This window comes from Canis lupus, chromosome 9, assembly GCF_011100685.1.
Source record: "Canis lupus familiaris isolate Mischka breed German Shepherd chromosome 9, alternate assembly UU_Cfam_GSD_1.0, whole genome shotgun sequence".
NCBI lineage: Eukaryota > Metazoa > Chordata > Mammalia > Carnivora > Canidae > Canis > Canis lupus.
This window is the reverse complement of record NC_049230.1, coordinates 23,594,557-23,611,862: the sequence shown is the minus strand read 5'-3', so window position 1 is coordinate 23,611,862 and position 17,306 is coordinate 23,594,557. Positions and strand designations below refer to the sequence as shown.

The window sequence follows — 17,306 nt, the reverse complement described above, 5'->3', positions numbered from 1 at the left end:
ATATTGTAAGCACCTGGCAAATGTCAGTTAGCTCTTTATCAAACTGACCTGAGTGGCTTCTGGCCTCAGAGGGTAGGGGCTGTCACCCTCACCTTAGGCCAGAGACTTCTGGTTCCCTCATCCCCTACTTCTGGAGCTTTTCCAAGGGCTTCACAGCCACAAGGGGAGGGACGAGGTCCCTCTGCTGCACACATGCTCGGTAAAGCTAGAGCAACTGCTCTTGTGGAGCATCACCTGCTCTGGCTTTGGGGGGCTCCACCCACTACCCCCCAAATTGAGTGAATTCTAGTCTAATTCAGACCATATGTCTTCATCTTTAGTCTTTACTATGACCCATGAAATGGCTACTGCTCTTATGGTTCCCACTTTACAGATGAGGAAACTGAGCGTGGGTGTCACGTGATTCACTCAAGGTCACTTATCCACAGTTAGTGGCAGAGCCAGGATTTGAACCCAGGCAGTGTGACTCCAAGTCCAGAGTTCTTTCCACTAAAAGGAGCCATGAGGATATTCCAGGGAGGTAGCTGGGACCTCAAGCCCCCCTCCCAAAGCCACCCACCCAGCCCTGCCACCTGCTTACCTGGATGGAGGTGGAGGGTGCTGACTGGGAAAGCAGAGAGGCGACCCATGCCTGCCCAGCTCCACTGCCCGATGGCGCCTCTGGACGCAGAGGGTAAACCAGCCCGAAAGGCCAGCAGAGGGGCTTTGCCCACTGGACCCCCTCAGGATTGACTCCCAGGGGCCAGAGAGAGGCAGGGGTGGGTGCGGTAAGCCAAGGCACCAAGGGCACAGCTAGCCCAGGGGGCACCCCTTGCACACTGCTCATCCCCAGACAGCTCCTTGGACTGCCCTGTGCCCATCTTTTGCCCAGCAGACAGTCTTGTCCACCTGTCTGCTCCTCCTGGCAAGGGAGTCAAAGCACCACCAAGCCTCAAGCCAGGTCAGAAATTAGGTGTCGGGCAGCATGGAGCCCGCTGTGGGCCAAAGAGAACCAGACAAGGCAGGTGAGCACATGCTGGGGGGCAGTGGGGGGGCACGGGGGCTGCCCTCCCCAGAGTAGAGGCCCTCCTGCCCCAACCTGACTAGGAAGAGGGAGAGATCCCCAGACCACCTCCCCCAGTTCCCCTTCCCCAAGTGCAGTCCCCTGGGGGTGCAGACGTCAGGTCCACCCCAACATTCCCAGGAAAGGATAAAGAGAAAATTAAGTGCAGCAGGACAGTAGCAAGGACTGAAGTTAGAGAGAAGGTACATCTTCCCCATGCTGAAAGACAGAACCAGCAGCCAAGGAAGGGCATGGCTTCCTTCTCCAGGACTCCTGACCACTGGGGCCATGGCAGAGAGGGAGGCTGTAAATGAGTCTTTCTCCTGGGGTGTCCCGGCCCCCAGTGCAAGGCATAGATTCTAGTGGGAGAAACGGAGCCCCACCAGGCACTGGCGGCAGAGGAGGGGGTTCGGGGGCAAGGGCTCAGGACAAAGTCAGATTTTGAGTTGGCCTAAAGTCATGTAGTGAGCTGGACCCGAGCTCCAATCTTGGACCAAGACAACACCCAGGCTCCGGGGCAGACCTAAACTCTGGCTGTGGATTGGAACAAAATACCCAACTCAGAATTAAGCCTGTAAGAAAATGCGGACACAGGACACCTGGGTGGCTCAGAGGTTGAGCATCTGCCTTCAGCTGAAGGCGTGATCCCGGGGTCTGGGGATGGAGTCCCACATCAGGCTCCCTATGGGGAGCCTGCTTCTCCCTCTGCCTATGTCTCTATGTCTCTCATGAATAAATAAATACAATCTTAAAAAAAAAAAAAAGAAAAGAAAGAAAACGCGGACACGGTGGGTGTGCCGCCAGGTACCAGCCTGCTAGAGTCTCAGAGAGGGAGAAGGCAGGAAGGGTTATGCACCTGCCCTCGGAGCTGGGGAGGGGGGAGGCTGTGGCAGTGGTGGGATTTGGGGAGGTGACCGGCATGTTAGCAGGTTAGCGTGAGAGGTGAGGAGAGGAAGGTGTGGAGGCACAGGCAGAGAGAGAGCCGTGAGAGGTGGGGGGCAGCCCGTTACCTTCCATGTGGGGCCCTGGGCTGAGCCCCGAGGGGGCCCCAGGTCCTGGGGTGCCAGCAAGGTGGGGATCGGCTGGCGGCGGGGCGTGGGGGGGAGGGAAGACACTGAGCTTCTCTCAAACACCTGGGGAGCAGAAGGTGGGGGCAAGTTTGGAGAAGGGGGCACAGGGAGGACAAGGGTGCTGGCCTGTGGCCCACAGGGAGGAACCCCAGCCTTACTCCTTGGCCCCTCACCAGGCTCACTGGCCACTCTGCCCTCCGTCTTGTCTCTTCCTCCAGAGGCCTAGGTGGTCAGCGTCTCCAGCCACTTGGGGAGCAGGGCTGAGAACACTTGAGTGTGGGTGACTTACAGCATGGGGTGAGGGCACCTGAAGGTACTCAGGTATCAGGGTGTTACAGCACTCTGTTCTCAGAACACTCAGGGGTGGCTGTGTGAGAGCACAGAGGGTCTCGGGGCAGTTGTGGGGTCCCAGAGACTACAATAAGGAAAACTCAAACCTGTAAAGAGGGACTTCAGACCCCGTCCCCCCACTTTACAGTGGCAGAGAAATGGAGGCAAGAAGGACAGTTCCCACACAGGCCAGCCTTCTGCTGGAGCCCAGGTCACCTCTCACAGGGTCAGCTTGGTGGGCAAGAGAGGAGGGGCCTGGCTGAGGACTTGGGGAGCCAGGCATGCCCCTGACCCACCTCTAGCTCGGCGATGATGCGGTCCTCATCGTCCTCATCTTTGATGGCAGAGGCCATGATGGGTGGCGTGGAGGCTGGGCGGGCCACTTCGGACACCGTTCGGCGCAGCTTCACTTGGGGCTTCTGCACCTCCAGCTCCTCGGACTCGGCTTTCTGCAAGGCCCAGGCCCCGGTCAAGACCAGGCTCTGCAGCCCCTCCAGCACCAGCTCACCTCCTGGGCCCCACCCGTTCCAGACTGGCTCCAGCCCGACCTCCTCATCAGCACACTCCTCAGTCCCCTGCCAGCTGGCCCCCTTCCCAGGGTGGGAGCCCCACCCAGAAGCAGAGGTACCACTGGCCAGCCCCCTTCTTTTCTTCTGCCCCATGGGGTCTTCAGAGGCCACCTCGGGTATCCCATGGCCTAGGGTGGGCTTGGTACCTTGATGAAGGCCGAATCCTTCTTGCTGGTGACCACGACCTCTCCTGTGCGCGTGGTGGTGAGGCCGTGGGAGGAGGGGAAGCTCCGGCGGGGAGGGGGCGGCGGGGGCGACTTGGAGGGCTTCTCCGTGCGGTACCGAGGCACTGTCAGCTCATCTGTGGGCAGCCAAGGGGCTGGGGGTCAGGGGGTCCTTGACCTCACAGTCCATGCACCAAGGTGATGAAATTTGCTTCCTCCTCCAGGGAGGATAGGGGAGGGAAGCTCAGGGAAACGACACGGCCCCTCCTCTTTCCTCCTCCTCCTCCTCCTCTCTCATCTCCCCTTGGAACCCATGTCTAGCACTTCTCTTAGTGCTTCTCTTAGACCCAAAGTGCGGTCAGTGAACAGGACCAGCAGCCCAGCAGCACCTGCGAGCTCGTTAGAAATGCGGAAGCTCGGGTCTCACCCTTGGTTGCTGAATCAGAATCCACATTTTGACAGATTTCCAGTGATTTTGTGCATACACTCACTCAGAAGCGCTGCCTTAATCCATCTCTTTTCCTCTGCCCCTCTGCTGCATCTCTGCACTCTTCTCTGTCTCTTCTCCATCTTGCAAGAGCCTGACCCAACCCCCTAGGCTCTCCCTGCTCCTTTCCCCAGGGGTGGGGGTGGTTTCCAGGGCAACCTACAGAAAAGTCACTCAAACCTGACACTCCTCTGCCTTTGAGCCTCCTGGTTCCCAATGACCCCAAACCATGTGCAAACTCCTCCGCTCAGCACCTTCCACGACTGCCCATTTTCAGCCTCAGCTCTGCTAGCTACTTCCCAGCCTGAACCTCGCTTAACAACACCAAACACATCCCTCCAGGCACTTGCACGTGCTGCTACTCTCTAAAATGCCCTCCCTCACTGTCCAGGGAAAGGCCCACTTGTTTTCAAGACTCCAAGGCAACGTGACCCCCAGTGGGCAGTGCTCCCCACCCTCTCAGGGCCTCCTGTAGGACTGCAGGCCACTGCCACAGTTAGCACCTGCATCCTCTTTCTGGTTTACACACTGAGTAGGGCCTGGGACAGATCATTTAGCTATGCTGAGCCTTAGCGTCCTCATCTGCAAGATGGGAATAATGACTGTATCTGCCTCCTGGGGTTGCTGCAAAATCGTAAGGATTTCTATATACAATGCATCTGGAGTAGCCTGTCACCTAAGCACACGATAAAAATGTTAGTATTACACTAAAACCTCCTTGAAAATAAGCAGTGTCTTGTTTCCTTATCTCTGGCAATCAGCATACAGTAGGTGCTTAACAAATACAGATAGCAGGATGATAATTGTTATTTCTGGTTGGATTTCTGCTTCCCCTGTGGGCTGGCAGGCTCAGCAGGAACAGAAATCATATCCATGAGGACCGGCACCGTTCCCCGTCTTGCCACAGCCTGGTGCAAAGCATATGCTCGGTCACAATGTACAGGCGGTGACTCTTGGTCCCCGACTGGCTCCTCCTCCGTGTGGGCCTCTCAGCAGCAGTTAGGGCAGTGGGAAAAGCCCCATGTGGAGTCCAGCTCTACCCTGTCCTCTGGGTGTCCCTACAGCAGCTGAGGGTCAGGCTGCTGATGCCCTAGCATCTCCCTTCTCTGGCAGTCTGACCACACAGATTCTCACACCCAGGTACCTCCCCCAACAACCTGAGAGCTCCTGAAGATGGGGCTCTCCTCCTCTGGGCTCTTCAGTCCCCCACCTCTCCCCATACCTGAGCCCCTCCTTCCACTGGGCTCCGTTCGAGGGGCTGCCTTCTGGCCGTGGGGGACCTTGGGAGGCTTGTGGTCAGGGGTGGGGGCCAGGCCTGGGTGGGCCTTGCTCGCACAGTCTAGGTCAGGGATGGCCTTCAGCAGCTCCGCCTGTGTCTCCTCCAGCAGCCGGTTGATGTCCTTGGCGCTGTACTGGGTCAGGGCTGCCCGCTTCTCCTCCCAGTCCCGTTCAGCAGCCTTGAGAGGAGGAGCAAGAGTCAGCACTGAAGCAGCGGCCCGGCTTGGACTCTGGGCATGCAGCCCCTTCCCCCAGCCACACATGCCAGGAATGGAGAAGGAAGGTTGGCCCAGCCCCCAGGAGACCCTCAGACTTCTTGAGTATTCTATGCTCTCCCTGTTAGGTCCGGAATGCCACCTTCATTAGCCCCATTTTGGGACATTCTATTCTGTTTCATTGACCACACGGTCTATTCTTAGGCCAACATCACACTGCCTTGATTGTTAATAGTGGTATAAAATGTTTTTCTGTCTGGCAGAACTAATGTCACCATCATTGTGCTCCTCCAACATCCTCCTCCTCCCAGGAAAAAGTATCCAGTCTAGGATGGTGGTAAGAATGTGTGAGCCTAGCTCATGCCCCCCACCCCCGTCTCAGGCCCAGCACCTCAACAGACACAGCCTTGTCCACGCTTCTCTTGCCAGCAGCATCCAGGCCTTTGGTAGGGTTGCCCCCCTTGGGAGTAGGAGGGGCTCCCTCGGCCGGGCCACTCAGCTCATGGAGGTTCAGTGGAGGGCTAGGGGGTGCCATTTCGAAGTCCAAGTTCTTGCTGAAGTCCGTTTCAGCCGTCACCTTCTTGGGGGACTGATTCAGGAGGTTGTTGGGGGGTGGCCACACCCCCTCATCCACTTGCCTGGGGTTGGGAGAATTAGGAGCAGCTGTGAGGCCCTGAGCGTTGACAGCCCCATGCAAGGGAAGCCTGGCCTGGGGGAGGTAGAGGGTGAGCAGGGCCCTGGGATCTTGCAGGACAGAGGGAGGGGCCTGGGAGGAGTGACTGCATCCAGCGGAAGAGAGAGCCAAGTCTGTACCCTGCCAGGGGTCATAGGTCAGAGTGGAGGTAGAGATCCAGTTGGCGCATCAGTGACCTCTAGAGGAGTCAGGGTAAGGGGTCAAGCTGATCTATCCATCTATGCCCAGCGTGTGACCTCATGGGAAATCGGAGGTCCGAGATTAAGAGGTCAGGGAGAGAAAGACCTTCGGATCTGGGCCAGCATGTCCGTGACCCCACGGCAGCGTTTGAGTAGCCCGTCCAGGCGCTGTGGCTCCTCCTTCAGGAACTTCACTGCCTCCACCTCCACACGCAGTACTACCCGCATCTTGCTCTGCAGGCCTGGGAAGTGAGCTGAGGGGACCAGGAAGAGTGAGCTGGGGAGGGAGCAGCTCCGAGAGGATGGGGAGGAAGGGCAGCAGGGAGGGCAGTGTCTGGGGGGTGGGGGTGCAGCAGGGACTCCCGCCCCGGGACCACATGCCACTCGCTCGCTCGCTCGCTCGCTTGCTTGCTTGCTTGCCCGCCTGCCAGGACGCTGGCCTCACCCTTGAGCTCAGTCAGGGTCTCCCCGAGCTGCTTCAGCACCAGCGCCTTCTCTTCCAGCTCTGGCCCAGGTACCAGCCGGTGGTTGTGGGACACATCCCGCTGGATCTTCTCCACCGACTTCTCCAGGTCACTGCAACCAGAGAGAGACCCTCTCAGCCCCTCTGGCCCCAGCCCAGCCCCCTGAAATTGGGCAAATGGGAAGAAATCAGGACATCAGTTAGATCAAAATTAAAAGCCATCCACTGGGTCACCTGGGTGGCTCAGTTAAGCATCTGCCTTTAGCTCAGGTCATGATCCCAGGGTCCTGGGATACATACAGCCCCACATTAGGCTCTCTGCCCAGCAGGGAGTCTGTTCCCCACCTCCACGCATGCACATGCTCTCTCTCTCAATAATAAATAAAATATTTGTAAATAAATAAATAAATGCCATCCATCAGGCTCCATGCCCAAATGAAATCAGAAATGCCAAACCCCAGAGATAAGACTTCAGACGAGTTCTTTAATAGGTGTCTTGGGTTCCCCCACCTTGCTGTCAAAGTTCTGGTCTTTAGCAACATCAGCCCAAATATCTCTCCCTATAACTTGCATCCTCTGGTTCTCATTCTGCCAAGGAAGCAGGAGACAACCCAGCAGCCTTTCAGGGAACTGCAGGCAGCTGTGTGTGCCCCTACAAAGTCTCGCCCCTTGAGGGGTGGCACCACTTTTCTCAAATAATCCACTCAGCCTCTTTCCTTGAAGACAAAACTGCTTTCAAGTGTTAAAGGGTTTATGCTGAGCGTCTACCATTTTAAAACCCACATCTTTTTTTTTTAATTTTTTTAAAATTTTTATTTATTTATGATAGTCACAGAGAGAGAGAGAGAGAGGCAGAGACACAGGCAGAGGGAGAAGCAGGCTCCATGCACCGGGAGCCCGATGTGGGATTCGATCCCGGGTCTCCAGGATGGCGCCCTGGGCCAAAGGCAGGCGCCAAACCACTGCGCCACCCAGGGATCCCAAAACACACATCTTTCTAAAATGTAAGTCACACCAAGTCATTACCTTCTGTGTTGAACCCTATACATAGATCCCATTGTCCTGAGGCTAAAATCCAAGAGAAGAAGGGCATGAAGGTAGTAGCTGAAAAGTTGGCTCTATAGTCAGACAGATCCAAATTTCAATCCCAGCTCTGCCCGTCCAACAGAGAGATCTTGGACAAGTTACCTACTATTTCTGGGCTGCAACCTCCTCAACCAAAAAAAAATGGGGGTAGTAAGAGTTCTTCCCTCCAGGGGCCATTGTGAAGATTAACTGAGCCAATGCAGAGATGCCAGGATGGCTCAGATGGTTAAGCATCTGAGCTCCCAGGGTCCTGGGATCAAGCCCTGCTGAGCAGGGACCCTGCCTCTCCCTCTCCCCCTGCTCATGCTCTCTCTCACTCTCTTGCTCTCTCTCTCTCTCTCTCTCAAATAAATGAATAAATTCTTTTAAAAAAATAAGCCAATGCAGATGGGAAAAGGGTGGTAAAGGGTCAGTCCCTGGGGGCTGCTCTTAATTTCCCTCCAGCCACATCCCCTGTCCTCACCTGGCTTGCTTCTGTTTAGAACTGTCCACAACTTCTCCAAGGTCCTTGTATGTGCTGCACTGTCTGGGCCTTTATAATGCCATTTCCCCTGCTTCCCACACTCCACTCACACACATACACATGTGCATACACATGCACATGTGTAACCAATTCCCACTCCTCCCTCAGGTCTCAATGGAAACTGCTCCCCCACTCCCTGTACTTGGGGTTGGGGCTCTGCTTCCTGCCTCATAAAAACCCTCAGAGCTCTTGCATGCTGGGCTCGGTAGCTCCTGGCAGGCAGGGACCACGTCTTCTGGATTCATCTCCAATTGCCAGCTCCTGGCACAGTGCCTGGAGCAGAACAGAGGTCCGGTAAATAATTGTGGAATGAATGAGTAAGTGAAAGAAGGAATTGCTGCCCAGGTAGGTCATCTCAATTGTGTGACTTGAGTCACCAACATCCCTGACCCACATGCAGGACTTTACATACATTCTTGTCAGATCCCATCTGCTGGAATTTAGCTCAACAATCCAGGCGGGAACAATGTTTGAATCTCAGTTCTACCATCCAACAGATTTGCTCCCCCTCAAAGCTCTGTGTCACTAGCAAATCTTATCAGCATGCCTATACATCTTCATCCAACTAGTGGATGAAAAGACAGACCACACTGGAGCAAGGACGAAATCCTGTGACTCAGCACTGCCAGCTGAAGAGCTAGCTTGTACTAAGCGCTTACTGTGTGCCAGGTGCCACAGGCAGCCCTCCACTTCCATTACCTTATTTAATCCTCATAAAAAATCCTGGGCATGGAAGCCATTATTACCTCCAGTCTACACACAAACGGTAGCTCAGACATCAGACTATGCTTCCCAGCCTCCCTTGCAGTTACAAATGGCCATGACTGGGGCACCTTGGTGGCTCAGTGGTTGAGCATCTGTCTTTGGCTCAGGATGTGATCCTGGGGTCCTGCGATTGAGTCCAGCATCAGGCTCTCCACGGGGAGTCTGCTTCTCCCTCTGCCTATGTCTCTGCCTCTCTCTCTATGTCTCTTATGAATGAATAAATAAAATCTTTTTTAAAAAAAGAAATGGGGACACCTGGGTGGCTCAGCGATTGAGCATCAAGGCATGATCCCGGCTCAGGGCATGATCCCGGATCCAGGGATTGAATCCACATAGGGCTCTCTGTGAGAAGCCCGCTTCTCCCTCTATGTCTCTGCCTCTCTCTGTGTGTCTCTCATGAATAAATAAATAAAATCTAAAATAAATTAAAAATAAAAAAAAAGAAATGGCCATGACTGAGGTCCAGCCAATGCAATGCAAGTCAAAGGGATAACATGTTGCCTCCAGGCTGTCCCGTAAAAACCTCCCATGGAAGTTCCTCCATGCTCTTTTCCCCTTCCTCTGGGTTGAAAGGCAATGACCCTGCACATGATCTCCAAAGGCATATATTGAAGATGGAAAAGCCTCCATTAGCCTGGGCCCCTGCATGATTGCATGGAGGAGGGTCACTCCACTAACCCACCCAGTACTGTTTCATGAGAAAATAAGATACGTCTGTTACTTTTGAACCATTATATAATTTGTTATAGCAGTTATCTTAACTAAGACAATAAGGTTTGGCATTAAAAAAAGAGAGAGAGAGGCTGAGGGACTTCAAGTAGCTTGTCTAAGGTTATACAAATATTTTGTGGCAAAGCAAGATCTATTCATGTCTGGCTTCAGCCATTGGACTCTGCTGCATCTCACTTCCACACTGGACCGACATCACCCCATACTCATCCCTGTCCCACTCAGCCCTTGCTCTGCCAAGTGGGAAAGAGAAACTGTTCTTTCCTGCTGTGTGGGACACCTAACTGGCTCAGAGTGTGCCAGTTTTCTAAAACAATCACTCCCAAACATCACTCTGATGGGGAAGAGACCCTCATTTAAAGGAGGACTCAGGTAAGCCTTCAGGAGGACACAACACCGTGACTCTCGGGCAGAAGGGACTTGGTTCTCAATTAGCACCTCGATTTTCTGGTCATGAAACCTGCCACAAGTTTTGGGCGGCCTAACTTGGGCAGCCTCTGCAAGTGAGCCCCAGACTGGTCTAAGTCTAGACACCATTATCAGAAAGGGGTTGGGCTTTCCAGACCCAGGTTCAGTCCTAGAGGGGTGCAGGGTCAGGAAAGAGCCAGCTCTATAATTTATGGGGCCTAGTGAAAAATGAAGATGCTGATCCTAGTTTAAAAATTATTAAGAATTTCAAGATAACAACAGCTAAGCATAGGGCCATTCGGAGTGTGGGGCCCTGTGTGGCTGTGTAGTTGGTATTCCTACAAAACCCGTGCTGGCTTAGTTCAAGTGAGGCTGCAGAGGCCAAAAGGTCTCAAGTCAGCAGAGGGTACCCCTCAGGGCAATGTCTAGACAGAGCTCAAGGCCCTGGCTAGAAAAACAGATGAGAGTGATGCCTGGGTGGCTCAGAATGGCTCATGAATAAATAAATAAAATCTTAAAATAAAAAAAAGAAAGAAAAAAGAAAAACAGGTGAGAGAGCCAAGCTGCATAAAGCATGGAACTGGTCTTAACTGCTAGCAAGATGCTGGGGCGAGCATCTTGCCAGCAGTGTGCCAGTTTTGGTGCCCCACACAGAGCAAAGCAGAGCAAGTGCAAGCATGCAGAGGCTACAGCCAGAGTAGGGGTAAGGATGGGCCTGCTGGTCCACCTAATACCCAGGGAGGTTATGGGAGCTGGTAGGGAGGGCCCTCATAGCCAAGCAGAGCCACCTCAGGGCTGATGGACAGACCAGGCTGTCCCCCAAAAAGGCAGGAATCCCCTTCAAAGTGGATAGAGAATCCTACCAAAAGCAATGTATCAGCCCCCAAGCTCTCTCAAGTGAGCAGTCTGAACAAGGGGTTTGATAACAGGACAGAGGATAGGGAGTCTGTGAGCTCCGGGAGAACTGAGGGCCCCAGGAAGCTGAAGACCAGACACTCATGTGACAGCAGCTTAAATCTGTTCTTTCATCTCTTCTGTCTCTGTGCTTTTATATTTTCTTTTATTTTCCTTTAATGTTTCAGTAAAGTTCCTTTTAAAAATCCCAACCCAGCTCCTCTGTGCTGAGTGAAAAAGGGGCAAGGAGAGGACAGAAAAGTTGGGTAAATGGAATTCTCTGGGGGGCGGGGTGACAGCTACCAGTCTGCTTGGAGATCTGAGGTTCTCACTAAGTTTTCACACCTGAAATGATGGGGTAGTGGCTGCCAGCTTACTGCCAAGTGAGATGGTCCTTTCATCTCAGCCTCAAGGGGTCATGGGAATCTTTGCCTTGGGCCCTACCAAAGTGCACAGGCTGTGTGGGTCCAAGGCTGAGAAGGAGGGACCCATCTCAAGGAGCCCTTTGCAAGCTGGGCTCCTCAGAGAAGCCTCCCCTGGCTCCCCAAAGTCACTGGCCAGTAGAACCCAAGCTCCCCCTGGAAAGAACTGCAAAAATCTTAATACTGGGCACAGATAAGGAAGCTGAAGCACAGAAGAGGGCGGAAACTGGCCTGATCACATAGTCTTTCAATGCTGGAGCCAGACTTCAGGTCGCTTGTGCCCTGTGCCACCAAGAAGGAGGCCAGAGGAAGGAGCAAGGCCTCTGTCTCAGATCCCAGTGATTGACAAGGGAAGGCTGCTGTGGCCTGGGGGTGCTCACTGGGTGGATGGACAGCAAAAGGCAGTTTCTCCCTTCAACGGTGCGAGACAATGGAATCTTGGCCAGACAGCCATTTGCTAAATTTGGATCAGAAGACTGTCTCCGATTAACCCTTCCATGTCTAAGCATTTGGGAGCCGGGTGTTCTCTATTCCTCACTCCTTCTGAAAAAACTAGAGCCTTGTTTCAGCGGCACTAGGACTGAAGGAAGGTTTTCCTTGGCTATCCCTGGTCTTAGAGATAGGGGAATTGGAGTGGCGGCAGTGGTGGCTACCCAAGGGTCACTTTGTACAGGTCACAGGCCAGAGTGAAAGCAGACAGAGGACAGAGTGGAATCCTGCACCTGGCCACATGAAAATAAGGTCACAGGGCAGGGGGAAGCCAGACTGTGGACCATGAGATAGCAAAAAGAGGGCATGGAGCCAGGGGAAAAAAAAAAGAGAAAAGAAATAAGGAATGGTGCCAGATGGTCAAAGGTTTGTGGGTCACAGAGAAATCAGGCCATAGAGGAGAGGGAAATCAGGCTTCAGACCAGACCAGTCACCTGTGATTCAGAAGGAAGGCAGCTGCACCTCCCAGGGAAACCAGGTTGCGGCCCAGGCCGCAGCGCCAGCCCTCCCTCCTCCGCGCCCCGGGCCCAGCCTCACTTGAGCTGCTGGGTGATGAGCTCCTCGTCGTTGAGGTAGCGCAGCCGCTCCTCCTCCACCAGGGTGCGCTGCCGCTGCAGCGGGTCCTCCTGCCGCCGCGCCGCCTCCGACACGCGCATGCTCAGCTCCGCCTCTGTGCCCTTGAGCAGTGCGCGCAGCGACTCCAGGTTTTGTAGCTGCGGGACGCAAAGGGACCGGTGGCCGAGGGTGGGAGGGGACCGAGGTGCTCGGCAGGCGAGGAGCCGGGAGGAGGCGGGCAGGGGACAACCCGATGCTGGGAGGGCTCCCCAGAAGAAGCGGCTGCTCGGCTGCGGCCGTGAGCCCCAGAGAAAGGGCGGTATAGGGGAGAGCAGAGGTCCAGGGCTAAATTCTGGGGAGGAAGAGGCGGGATAGTGGAGAGAAAAGGGCTAAATTGGGGCGTGCGGGACGTGCGGCTCCGTGGCTGTGGCCGTGAGCAGCGTGATGGTGCGGGGCGGAGGACAGGTCTCGGGCTGGGGAAATACACAGGCAGGAGAACCGGACGGGCGTATTTGGGGGGAGGCAAGAGGCAGCCCTCTGTAGGGCTGCGCCCACAGTGCGGCTGCGGCTTCGAGGCAAGACCGAAGCACTGGGGTTTCATAGAGAGTCCGTGGCCAGCGCAAGAACATTAACTTTACGCTCGAACCCAGTTCAAAGGCCGAGTTGGGGCAACGGCGCGCGGGTGGGTGAGATCCTACCCGTTGCCCAGATGGCAGCTCTCTGCCCCCTCTCCAGCTTGTCTCTGCTCATTATTCTCACCTGATGGGCCCCAGGGCCCTCTCGAGGAGCGGGCACAGCGATGCCAGGCTCCTGACTGGTGGGACCATCTGCCAGGCGGGGCAGGCCGTGGGGGGGGGACGGGACTGCGGACTCGGGAAGGGGTAGTGGAGGGGGTGCAGGGGGAGGGCTTCCGCCCGACGGAAGAGAGGGAGGGGAGAAAGAATGCTGGGCAACAGGGAATCGGGACTGCCCTGAGGGATACTGGGGGGCGGGGGGGATGAGAAGGGGCTCAATGGGGTGGACTGGAGCTCCAGGAGAACGGTGAGTATTCAGGAAAGGGGAAGGAGGGCGCAGTGAGGGGAACCAGGGCGAGCGGTGGGGCTTGGTGAGAGAGCAGAGATTCCGCCAGCAAGCGGGAGCTCGAGGAAGGGTCGGGGGAGAAAGCGCTCGCAGAGGGGCCCAGTGAACCTCCAGGGGCATCTGCGCAGCGCGAGTGGGAGTGGGTGGGTTCCGTCCCGGAGGGGCTGGAGGGGGCGGGGCACGGGGCGAGGCCCGGGAGCGCGCAGTACCTGGAGCTTTCGCAACTGCTGAAGCTGGCTGCGCAGGTCACTGGTGCTGTTCTGCAGGCCACGCAGGTGCAGCTGCATCTGCAAACGGCTGATGGAGGTGGGCTGCCCCGCAGGTGTGCTGGCTGAAGGCGGGGGAGGGCCGGACACTGGGGTGGCGCCGCTGCTCCGGCTGCCTGACCCACAGGCTGCAGAGAGGGACCCCGAGGATGGGAGAAAGGCAACAAAGCTTGAGCCTGCAAGGGGCCCGGACAAGGTCCCTCCCACCCCTGATACTCAGGGTAGCGGTAGAAGCACATGGCTCTGACTCCCTGCCCCAGTTAGTGGGCCAGCCCTTCTATGGGGAGCAAAGCACCAGGGCAAATCCACCTGGGGCGAAGGTAACTGCTTATTGATCCTCTGAAGCCCACTGATGTATCTGATGGTTTAATTCCCACTTTACAGATTAGTAATCTGAGGTTCAGAGAGGGCAGGTACCTGTGGGGGAGGGGCAAAGGGCCACTCACGTGCTGAGGGGGTGCCTGCTCCATTGGAACCTTCAATCTTCTCGCTGTGGCACAGGGAAAAGATGGCCATCAGAGGGGCCAGGCTGACCCCAGACCATCAAAGCTGGGTGAGACTTTTAACATAATCTCCTCCAGTCCCCTGATGTCACGATGGAGTCCCAGAGAAGGGAAAGGGCTCACCCAGAGTCACACACTGAAACATTGGCAGAGCTGGGCCGGGTGCCCCTGCTGCCCACTCTTCCTTCCTCTCACCCCAACCATAGGCCCTGACTGTAGTATTGAGATAGGAATTTTACCTGGGGGTCTCAGGCTCTGAGCCTCGTAGTAGGGCACTCTGTACCAGGCCTGTGAGGCTGGCAATCTGCTTCTCCATGGCCTCCATGCGCTCCCTGGAGAGGACGGTGGCTTTAAGCAACCCCTTCTCTGGGCTTGGGGTCCCTCTTACCTAGCCCCCTCATTCTGAAGATTGATAATTAGAGGAAATACCGTTCCCTCCCCAGCCACCAGCACACAGACAATGCAAAAGGCCCCAAGGCCAAAGGTTCAAGCCCACAGTCCCCCTTCTAATACTGGTAAGGCTCCTTTCCATCTAACAGTCACCCCCTCCCTTGCCAGCCCCATCTCTCACTACTGGCTCCCTAATGGCCCCACCCAGGCCTCTCTGTGCCTCTACACATGTTTTCCCCCTTCCTGGCATTTCCCCCCCCCCACCTCCTCCCTGAAGCCATCCCAGAGCCCCAAAAGCTTTAAGGAATCCCTCCTCCCACACCACCTATTTACCCTCCCAAGGGAAGTGTAAGTATTTCTTAATGTGTCACCCCCACTAGACAAGGCAGGAACCAGGTTTGCCCAACGTGGCATCCACAGTGCCCAGTGCAGTGCCTGGCACACAAGCCACAAGAGAGCTGTGTGAATGTGAATTGCTTCTCCTCATCTCTCAGCAGCACTGCCTGAAGACAGAAGAGGATAGGTCAATGCTCTGGTTACCTCCTCCAGCCCTGCACCCTTAGGACGGAGCTGAATAATGGGCAAGAGTTCCCAGCTTGGAGGCTACCTAATAGCAGGTGCTTCTCTCCCCATCCCTATTTCTTACCAGCACCCCCTCCCCAGTGGACTTCAGCTGACCGTGTGCTGGACAGCTCTCGTGGCTGCAAACTCTGAGCAGGAAAAGCACTAGAATGCTGGTTCAACCTCAATTTTAGTTAGAGAAACTGAGGTTCAGGGAACGGATGCAAACCCAGGTCTCCAGAAATCTTGTCTGAGGCCCTTTCATCCAACCCCCAGGTCTTGCAGCAGGAAGGAAAAAGGCATGTCCATCTCTCCAGTGCCTTCCCTGCCATATCCAAAGTACTCCCGTGAACCCTCAAGAGTGCTACCGGCCTACAAAGGACTCTGGGGCCTCACAGTCCAGTACACAACCCTGCCACAGCCTCTGCAGAGTCCCCTCTCCCCACCCCATCCCCAACAACCCTAAGGCCTCGTGAGCGACCCTCACCTGGTCTCCGTGTCCTTGGCTGGCACTGGCGGCCCAAACCCAACGAGCGGGCGCTCCCCAGGCCCGGGGAAGAGCTCGGGCGGGGGAGCTCCGGCCGTCGAGGAGCCCCCCGTGCTGCGGGTCTTGCCTCCCGGGCTCTCTGCGAAGACCGACGAGGAGCCCGAGTCTTTGCGGAAAGACTGGCGCACCGGCGAGCCGCGGCTGGGCGGCCCCGAGTAGGGGCTGTGAGGAGGCTGGGGGCCCCCGGGGGGCGCCGCCACGTCGGCCAGCTTCTGCGGCGACGAGGGCGGCAGGCGGAAGCCGTAGCCGTCGCCGTAGAGTGGGCCTCCGCCCGCCGCCTTGTACAGCGAGTCCTCCAGGTCGGACTGCAGCGCGGCGGCCGAGTAGGTGCTGAGCGAGCGCACCGAGCCGCGCTTGTAGAGGCCGCTGGCGCCCGGGTAGGCGAACGGGTCGCCGGCGGCCGCGGCCAGGCTCAGGCGGCCCTCGTGGAGCAACCCGTAGGGGTCGGCGTAGAGGCCCTCGCCCTTCACCAGCACCATGCCGCCCGCCTTGCCTGCCAGGTCCTCGTCCGGCTTCACGTCGCGCCGCTCCAGGATGGCGCTGGGGCTGGGGCTGACGCCCTGGGCGGCGGGGGCGCCCCCCAGCCGTTCGGCCGCGTGGTGCACCGGGCTGCCAGCGTAGGAGGGCGGGCGCCCCCCGGCGTAGGACAGGCGCGAGCGCGACGGCGAGCCGGACTGCAGCCCCGATGGGAGCCCCGACGGGAGCCCCGACGGGAGCCCGGATGGCAGCCCGGACGGCAGCCCGGACGGCAGCCCCGGGGGCGGAGAGCTGGACGCCAGGTGCGGCGCCGGCGACAGGTTGTTGAGACGCCGTGTGGGCGACGACTCCCGCGAGGCATACACCATCTCTCTCTGTGCAAAAGACAGCCCCCAGAACCCCACAAGGTTGGTCACAAAGGGGATCCATTGCACCTTGCTTAAGGAGCCAGCATCTTCCCCCTGGCTCTTAGGAAGTCCCTTCTATTCTCTGCCTTCCCTTGCTCTTGCTGCATTTAGGCCCCTTACCCATCAGGGCCTCCAGCATGGAGGAAGAAGTGGCAGATGGAGAGGCTCTAAAGGGGCAACCGGCGGCCCACCCTTTGGTGAGGGCTGGGGAAGCAAGAAGGGAAGCAGTGGTTCCTGATAGAGGCCTCCTACAATACCTAGAGGTCTGGGGGGTGGGGGGGAATCCTAAATGGATAGGAGGGCAGCATGCAGATGAGGGGAGGGACCCCTCCATGAGCACAATTAGTAGAAGCCATACTCTGCTTCAGCATCTATGTTCCCTGCTCCAAAAACTGGCCCTGATCCCTGTTGACAAGTAACTAGACTCTTGGACCCCATTTGCACAGCCTCCCCAATGCCCTAGGGGAATCCCAAGCCATACCCGGAGGTCCCCGTTGGTAAGATGTGAGCCAGGGAAAGCGGCGTAAAGAGGCTCCTTCCTATAGATCTTGATAATACTTCGGTCCTGGATGTCCCTGAGGGGAAGGGGAAAATGAAATGGGTCACCATCCCTCAGCCCTGCGATAAGGAGACGTAGCTACTATAGGAAGAGGGAAGAGGGGTGGCAAGAAGGGCCAAGAGCCCCAACCTCTTCCTAGCTTCTTCTCAGTGCC

General features: G+C 56.5%; 1 protein-coding gene across 20 annotated transcripts in view; it reads right to left on the bottom strand.

The window, feature by feature from the left end:
• Positions 1 to 17,306, bottom strand: part of SRCIN1 (SRC kinase signaling inhibitor 1) — a 69,609-nt gene that overhangs the window by 10,082 nt on the left and 42,221 nt on the right. For 17 of the 20 annotated variants that reach the window (XM_038547495.1, XM_038547503.1, XM_038547494.1 and 14 more), the window contains 13 exons: positions 17,075 to 17,168; positions 15,650 to 16,560; positions 14,451 to 14,543; positions 14,155 to 14,198; positions 13,652 to 13,836; positions 12,345 to 12,520; positions 6,474 to 6,604; positions 6,135 to 6,282; positions 5,547 to 5,793; positions 4,885 to 5,119; positions 3,158 to 3,312; positions 2,739 to 2,891; positions 2,053 to 2,175 (listed from right to left, as the gene is read on the bottom strand). In XM_038547495.1, coding sequence (XP_038403423.1) covers positions 2,053 to 2,175; positions 2,739 to 2,891; positions 3,158 to 3,312; positions 4,885 to 5,119; positions 5,547 to 5,793; positions 6,135 to 6,282; positions 6,474 to 6,604; positions 12,345 to 12,520; positions 13,652 to 13,836; positions 14,155 to 14,198; positions 14,451 to 14,543; positions 15,650 to 16,560; positions 17,075 to 17,168 — 2,695 coding nt within the window. The remainder of the gene's footprint in view (positions 1 to 2,052; positions 2,176 to 2,738; positions 2,892 to 3,157; positions 3,313 to 4,884; positions 5,120 to 5,546; positions 5,794 to 6,134; positions 6,283 to 6,473; positions 6,605 to 12,344; positions 12,521 to 13,651; positions 13,837 to 14,154; positions 14,199 to 14,450; positions 14,544 to 15,649; positions 16,561 to 17,074; positions 17,169 to 17,306) is intronic. The other 3 variants (XM_038547492.1, XM_038547505.1, XM_038547506.1) reach the window with 1 other exon arrangement.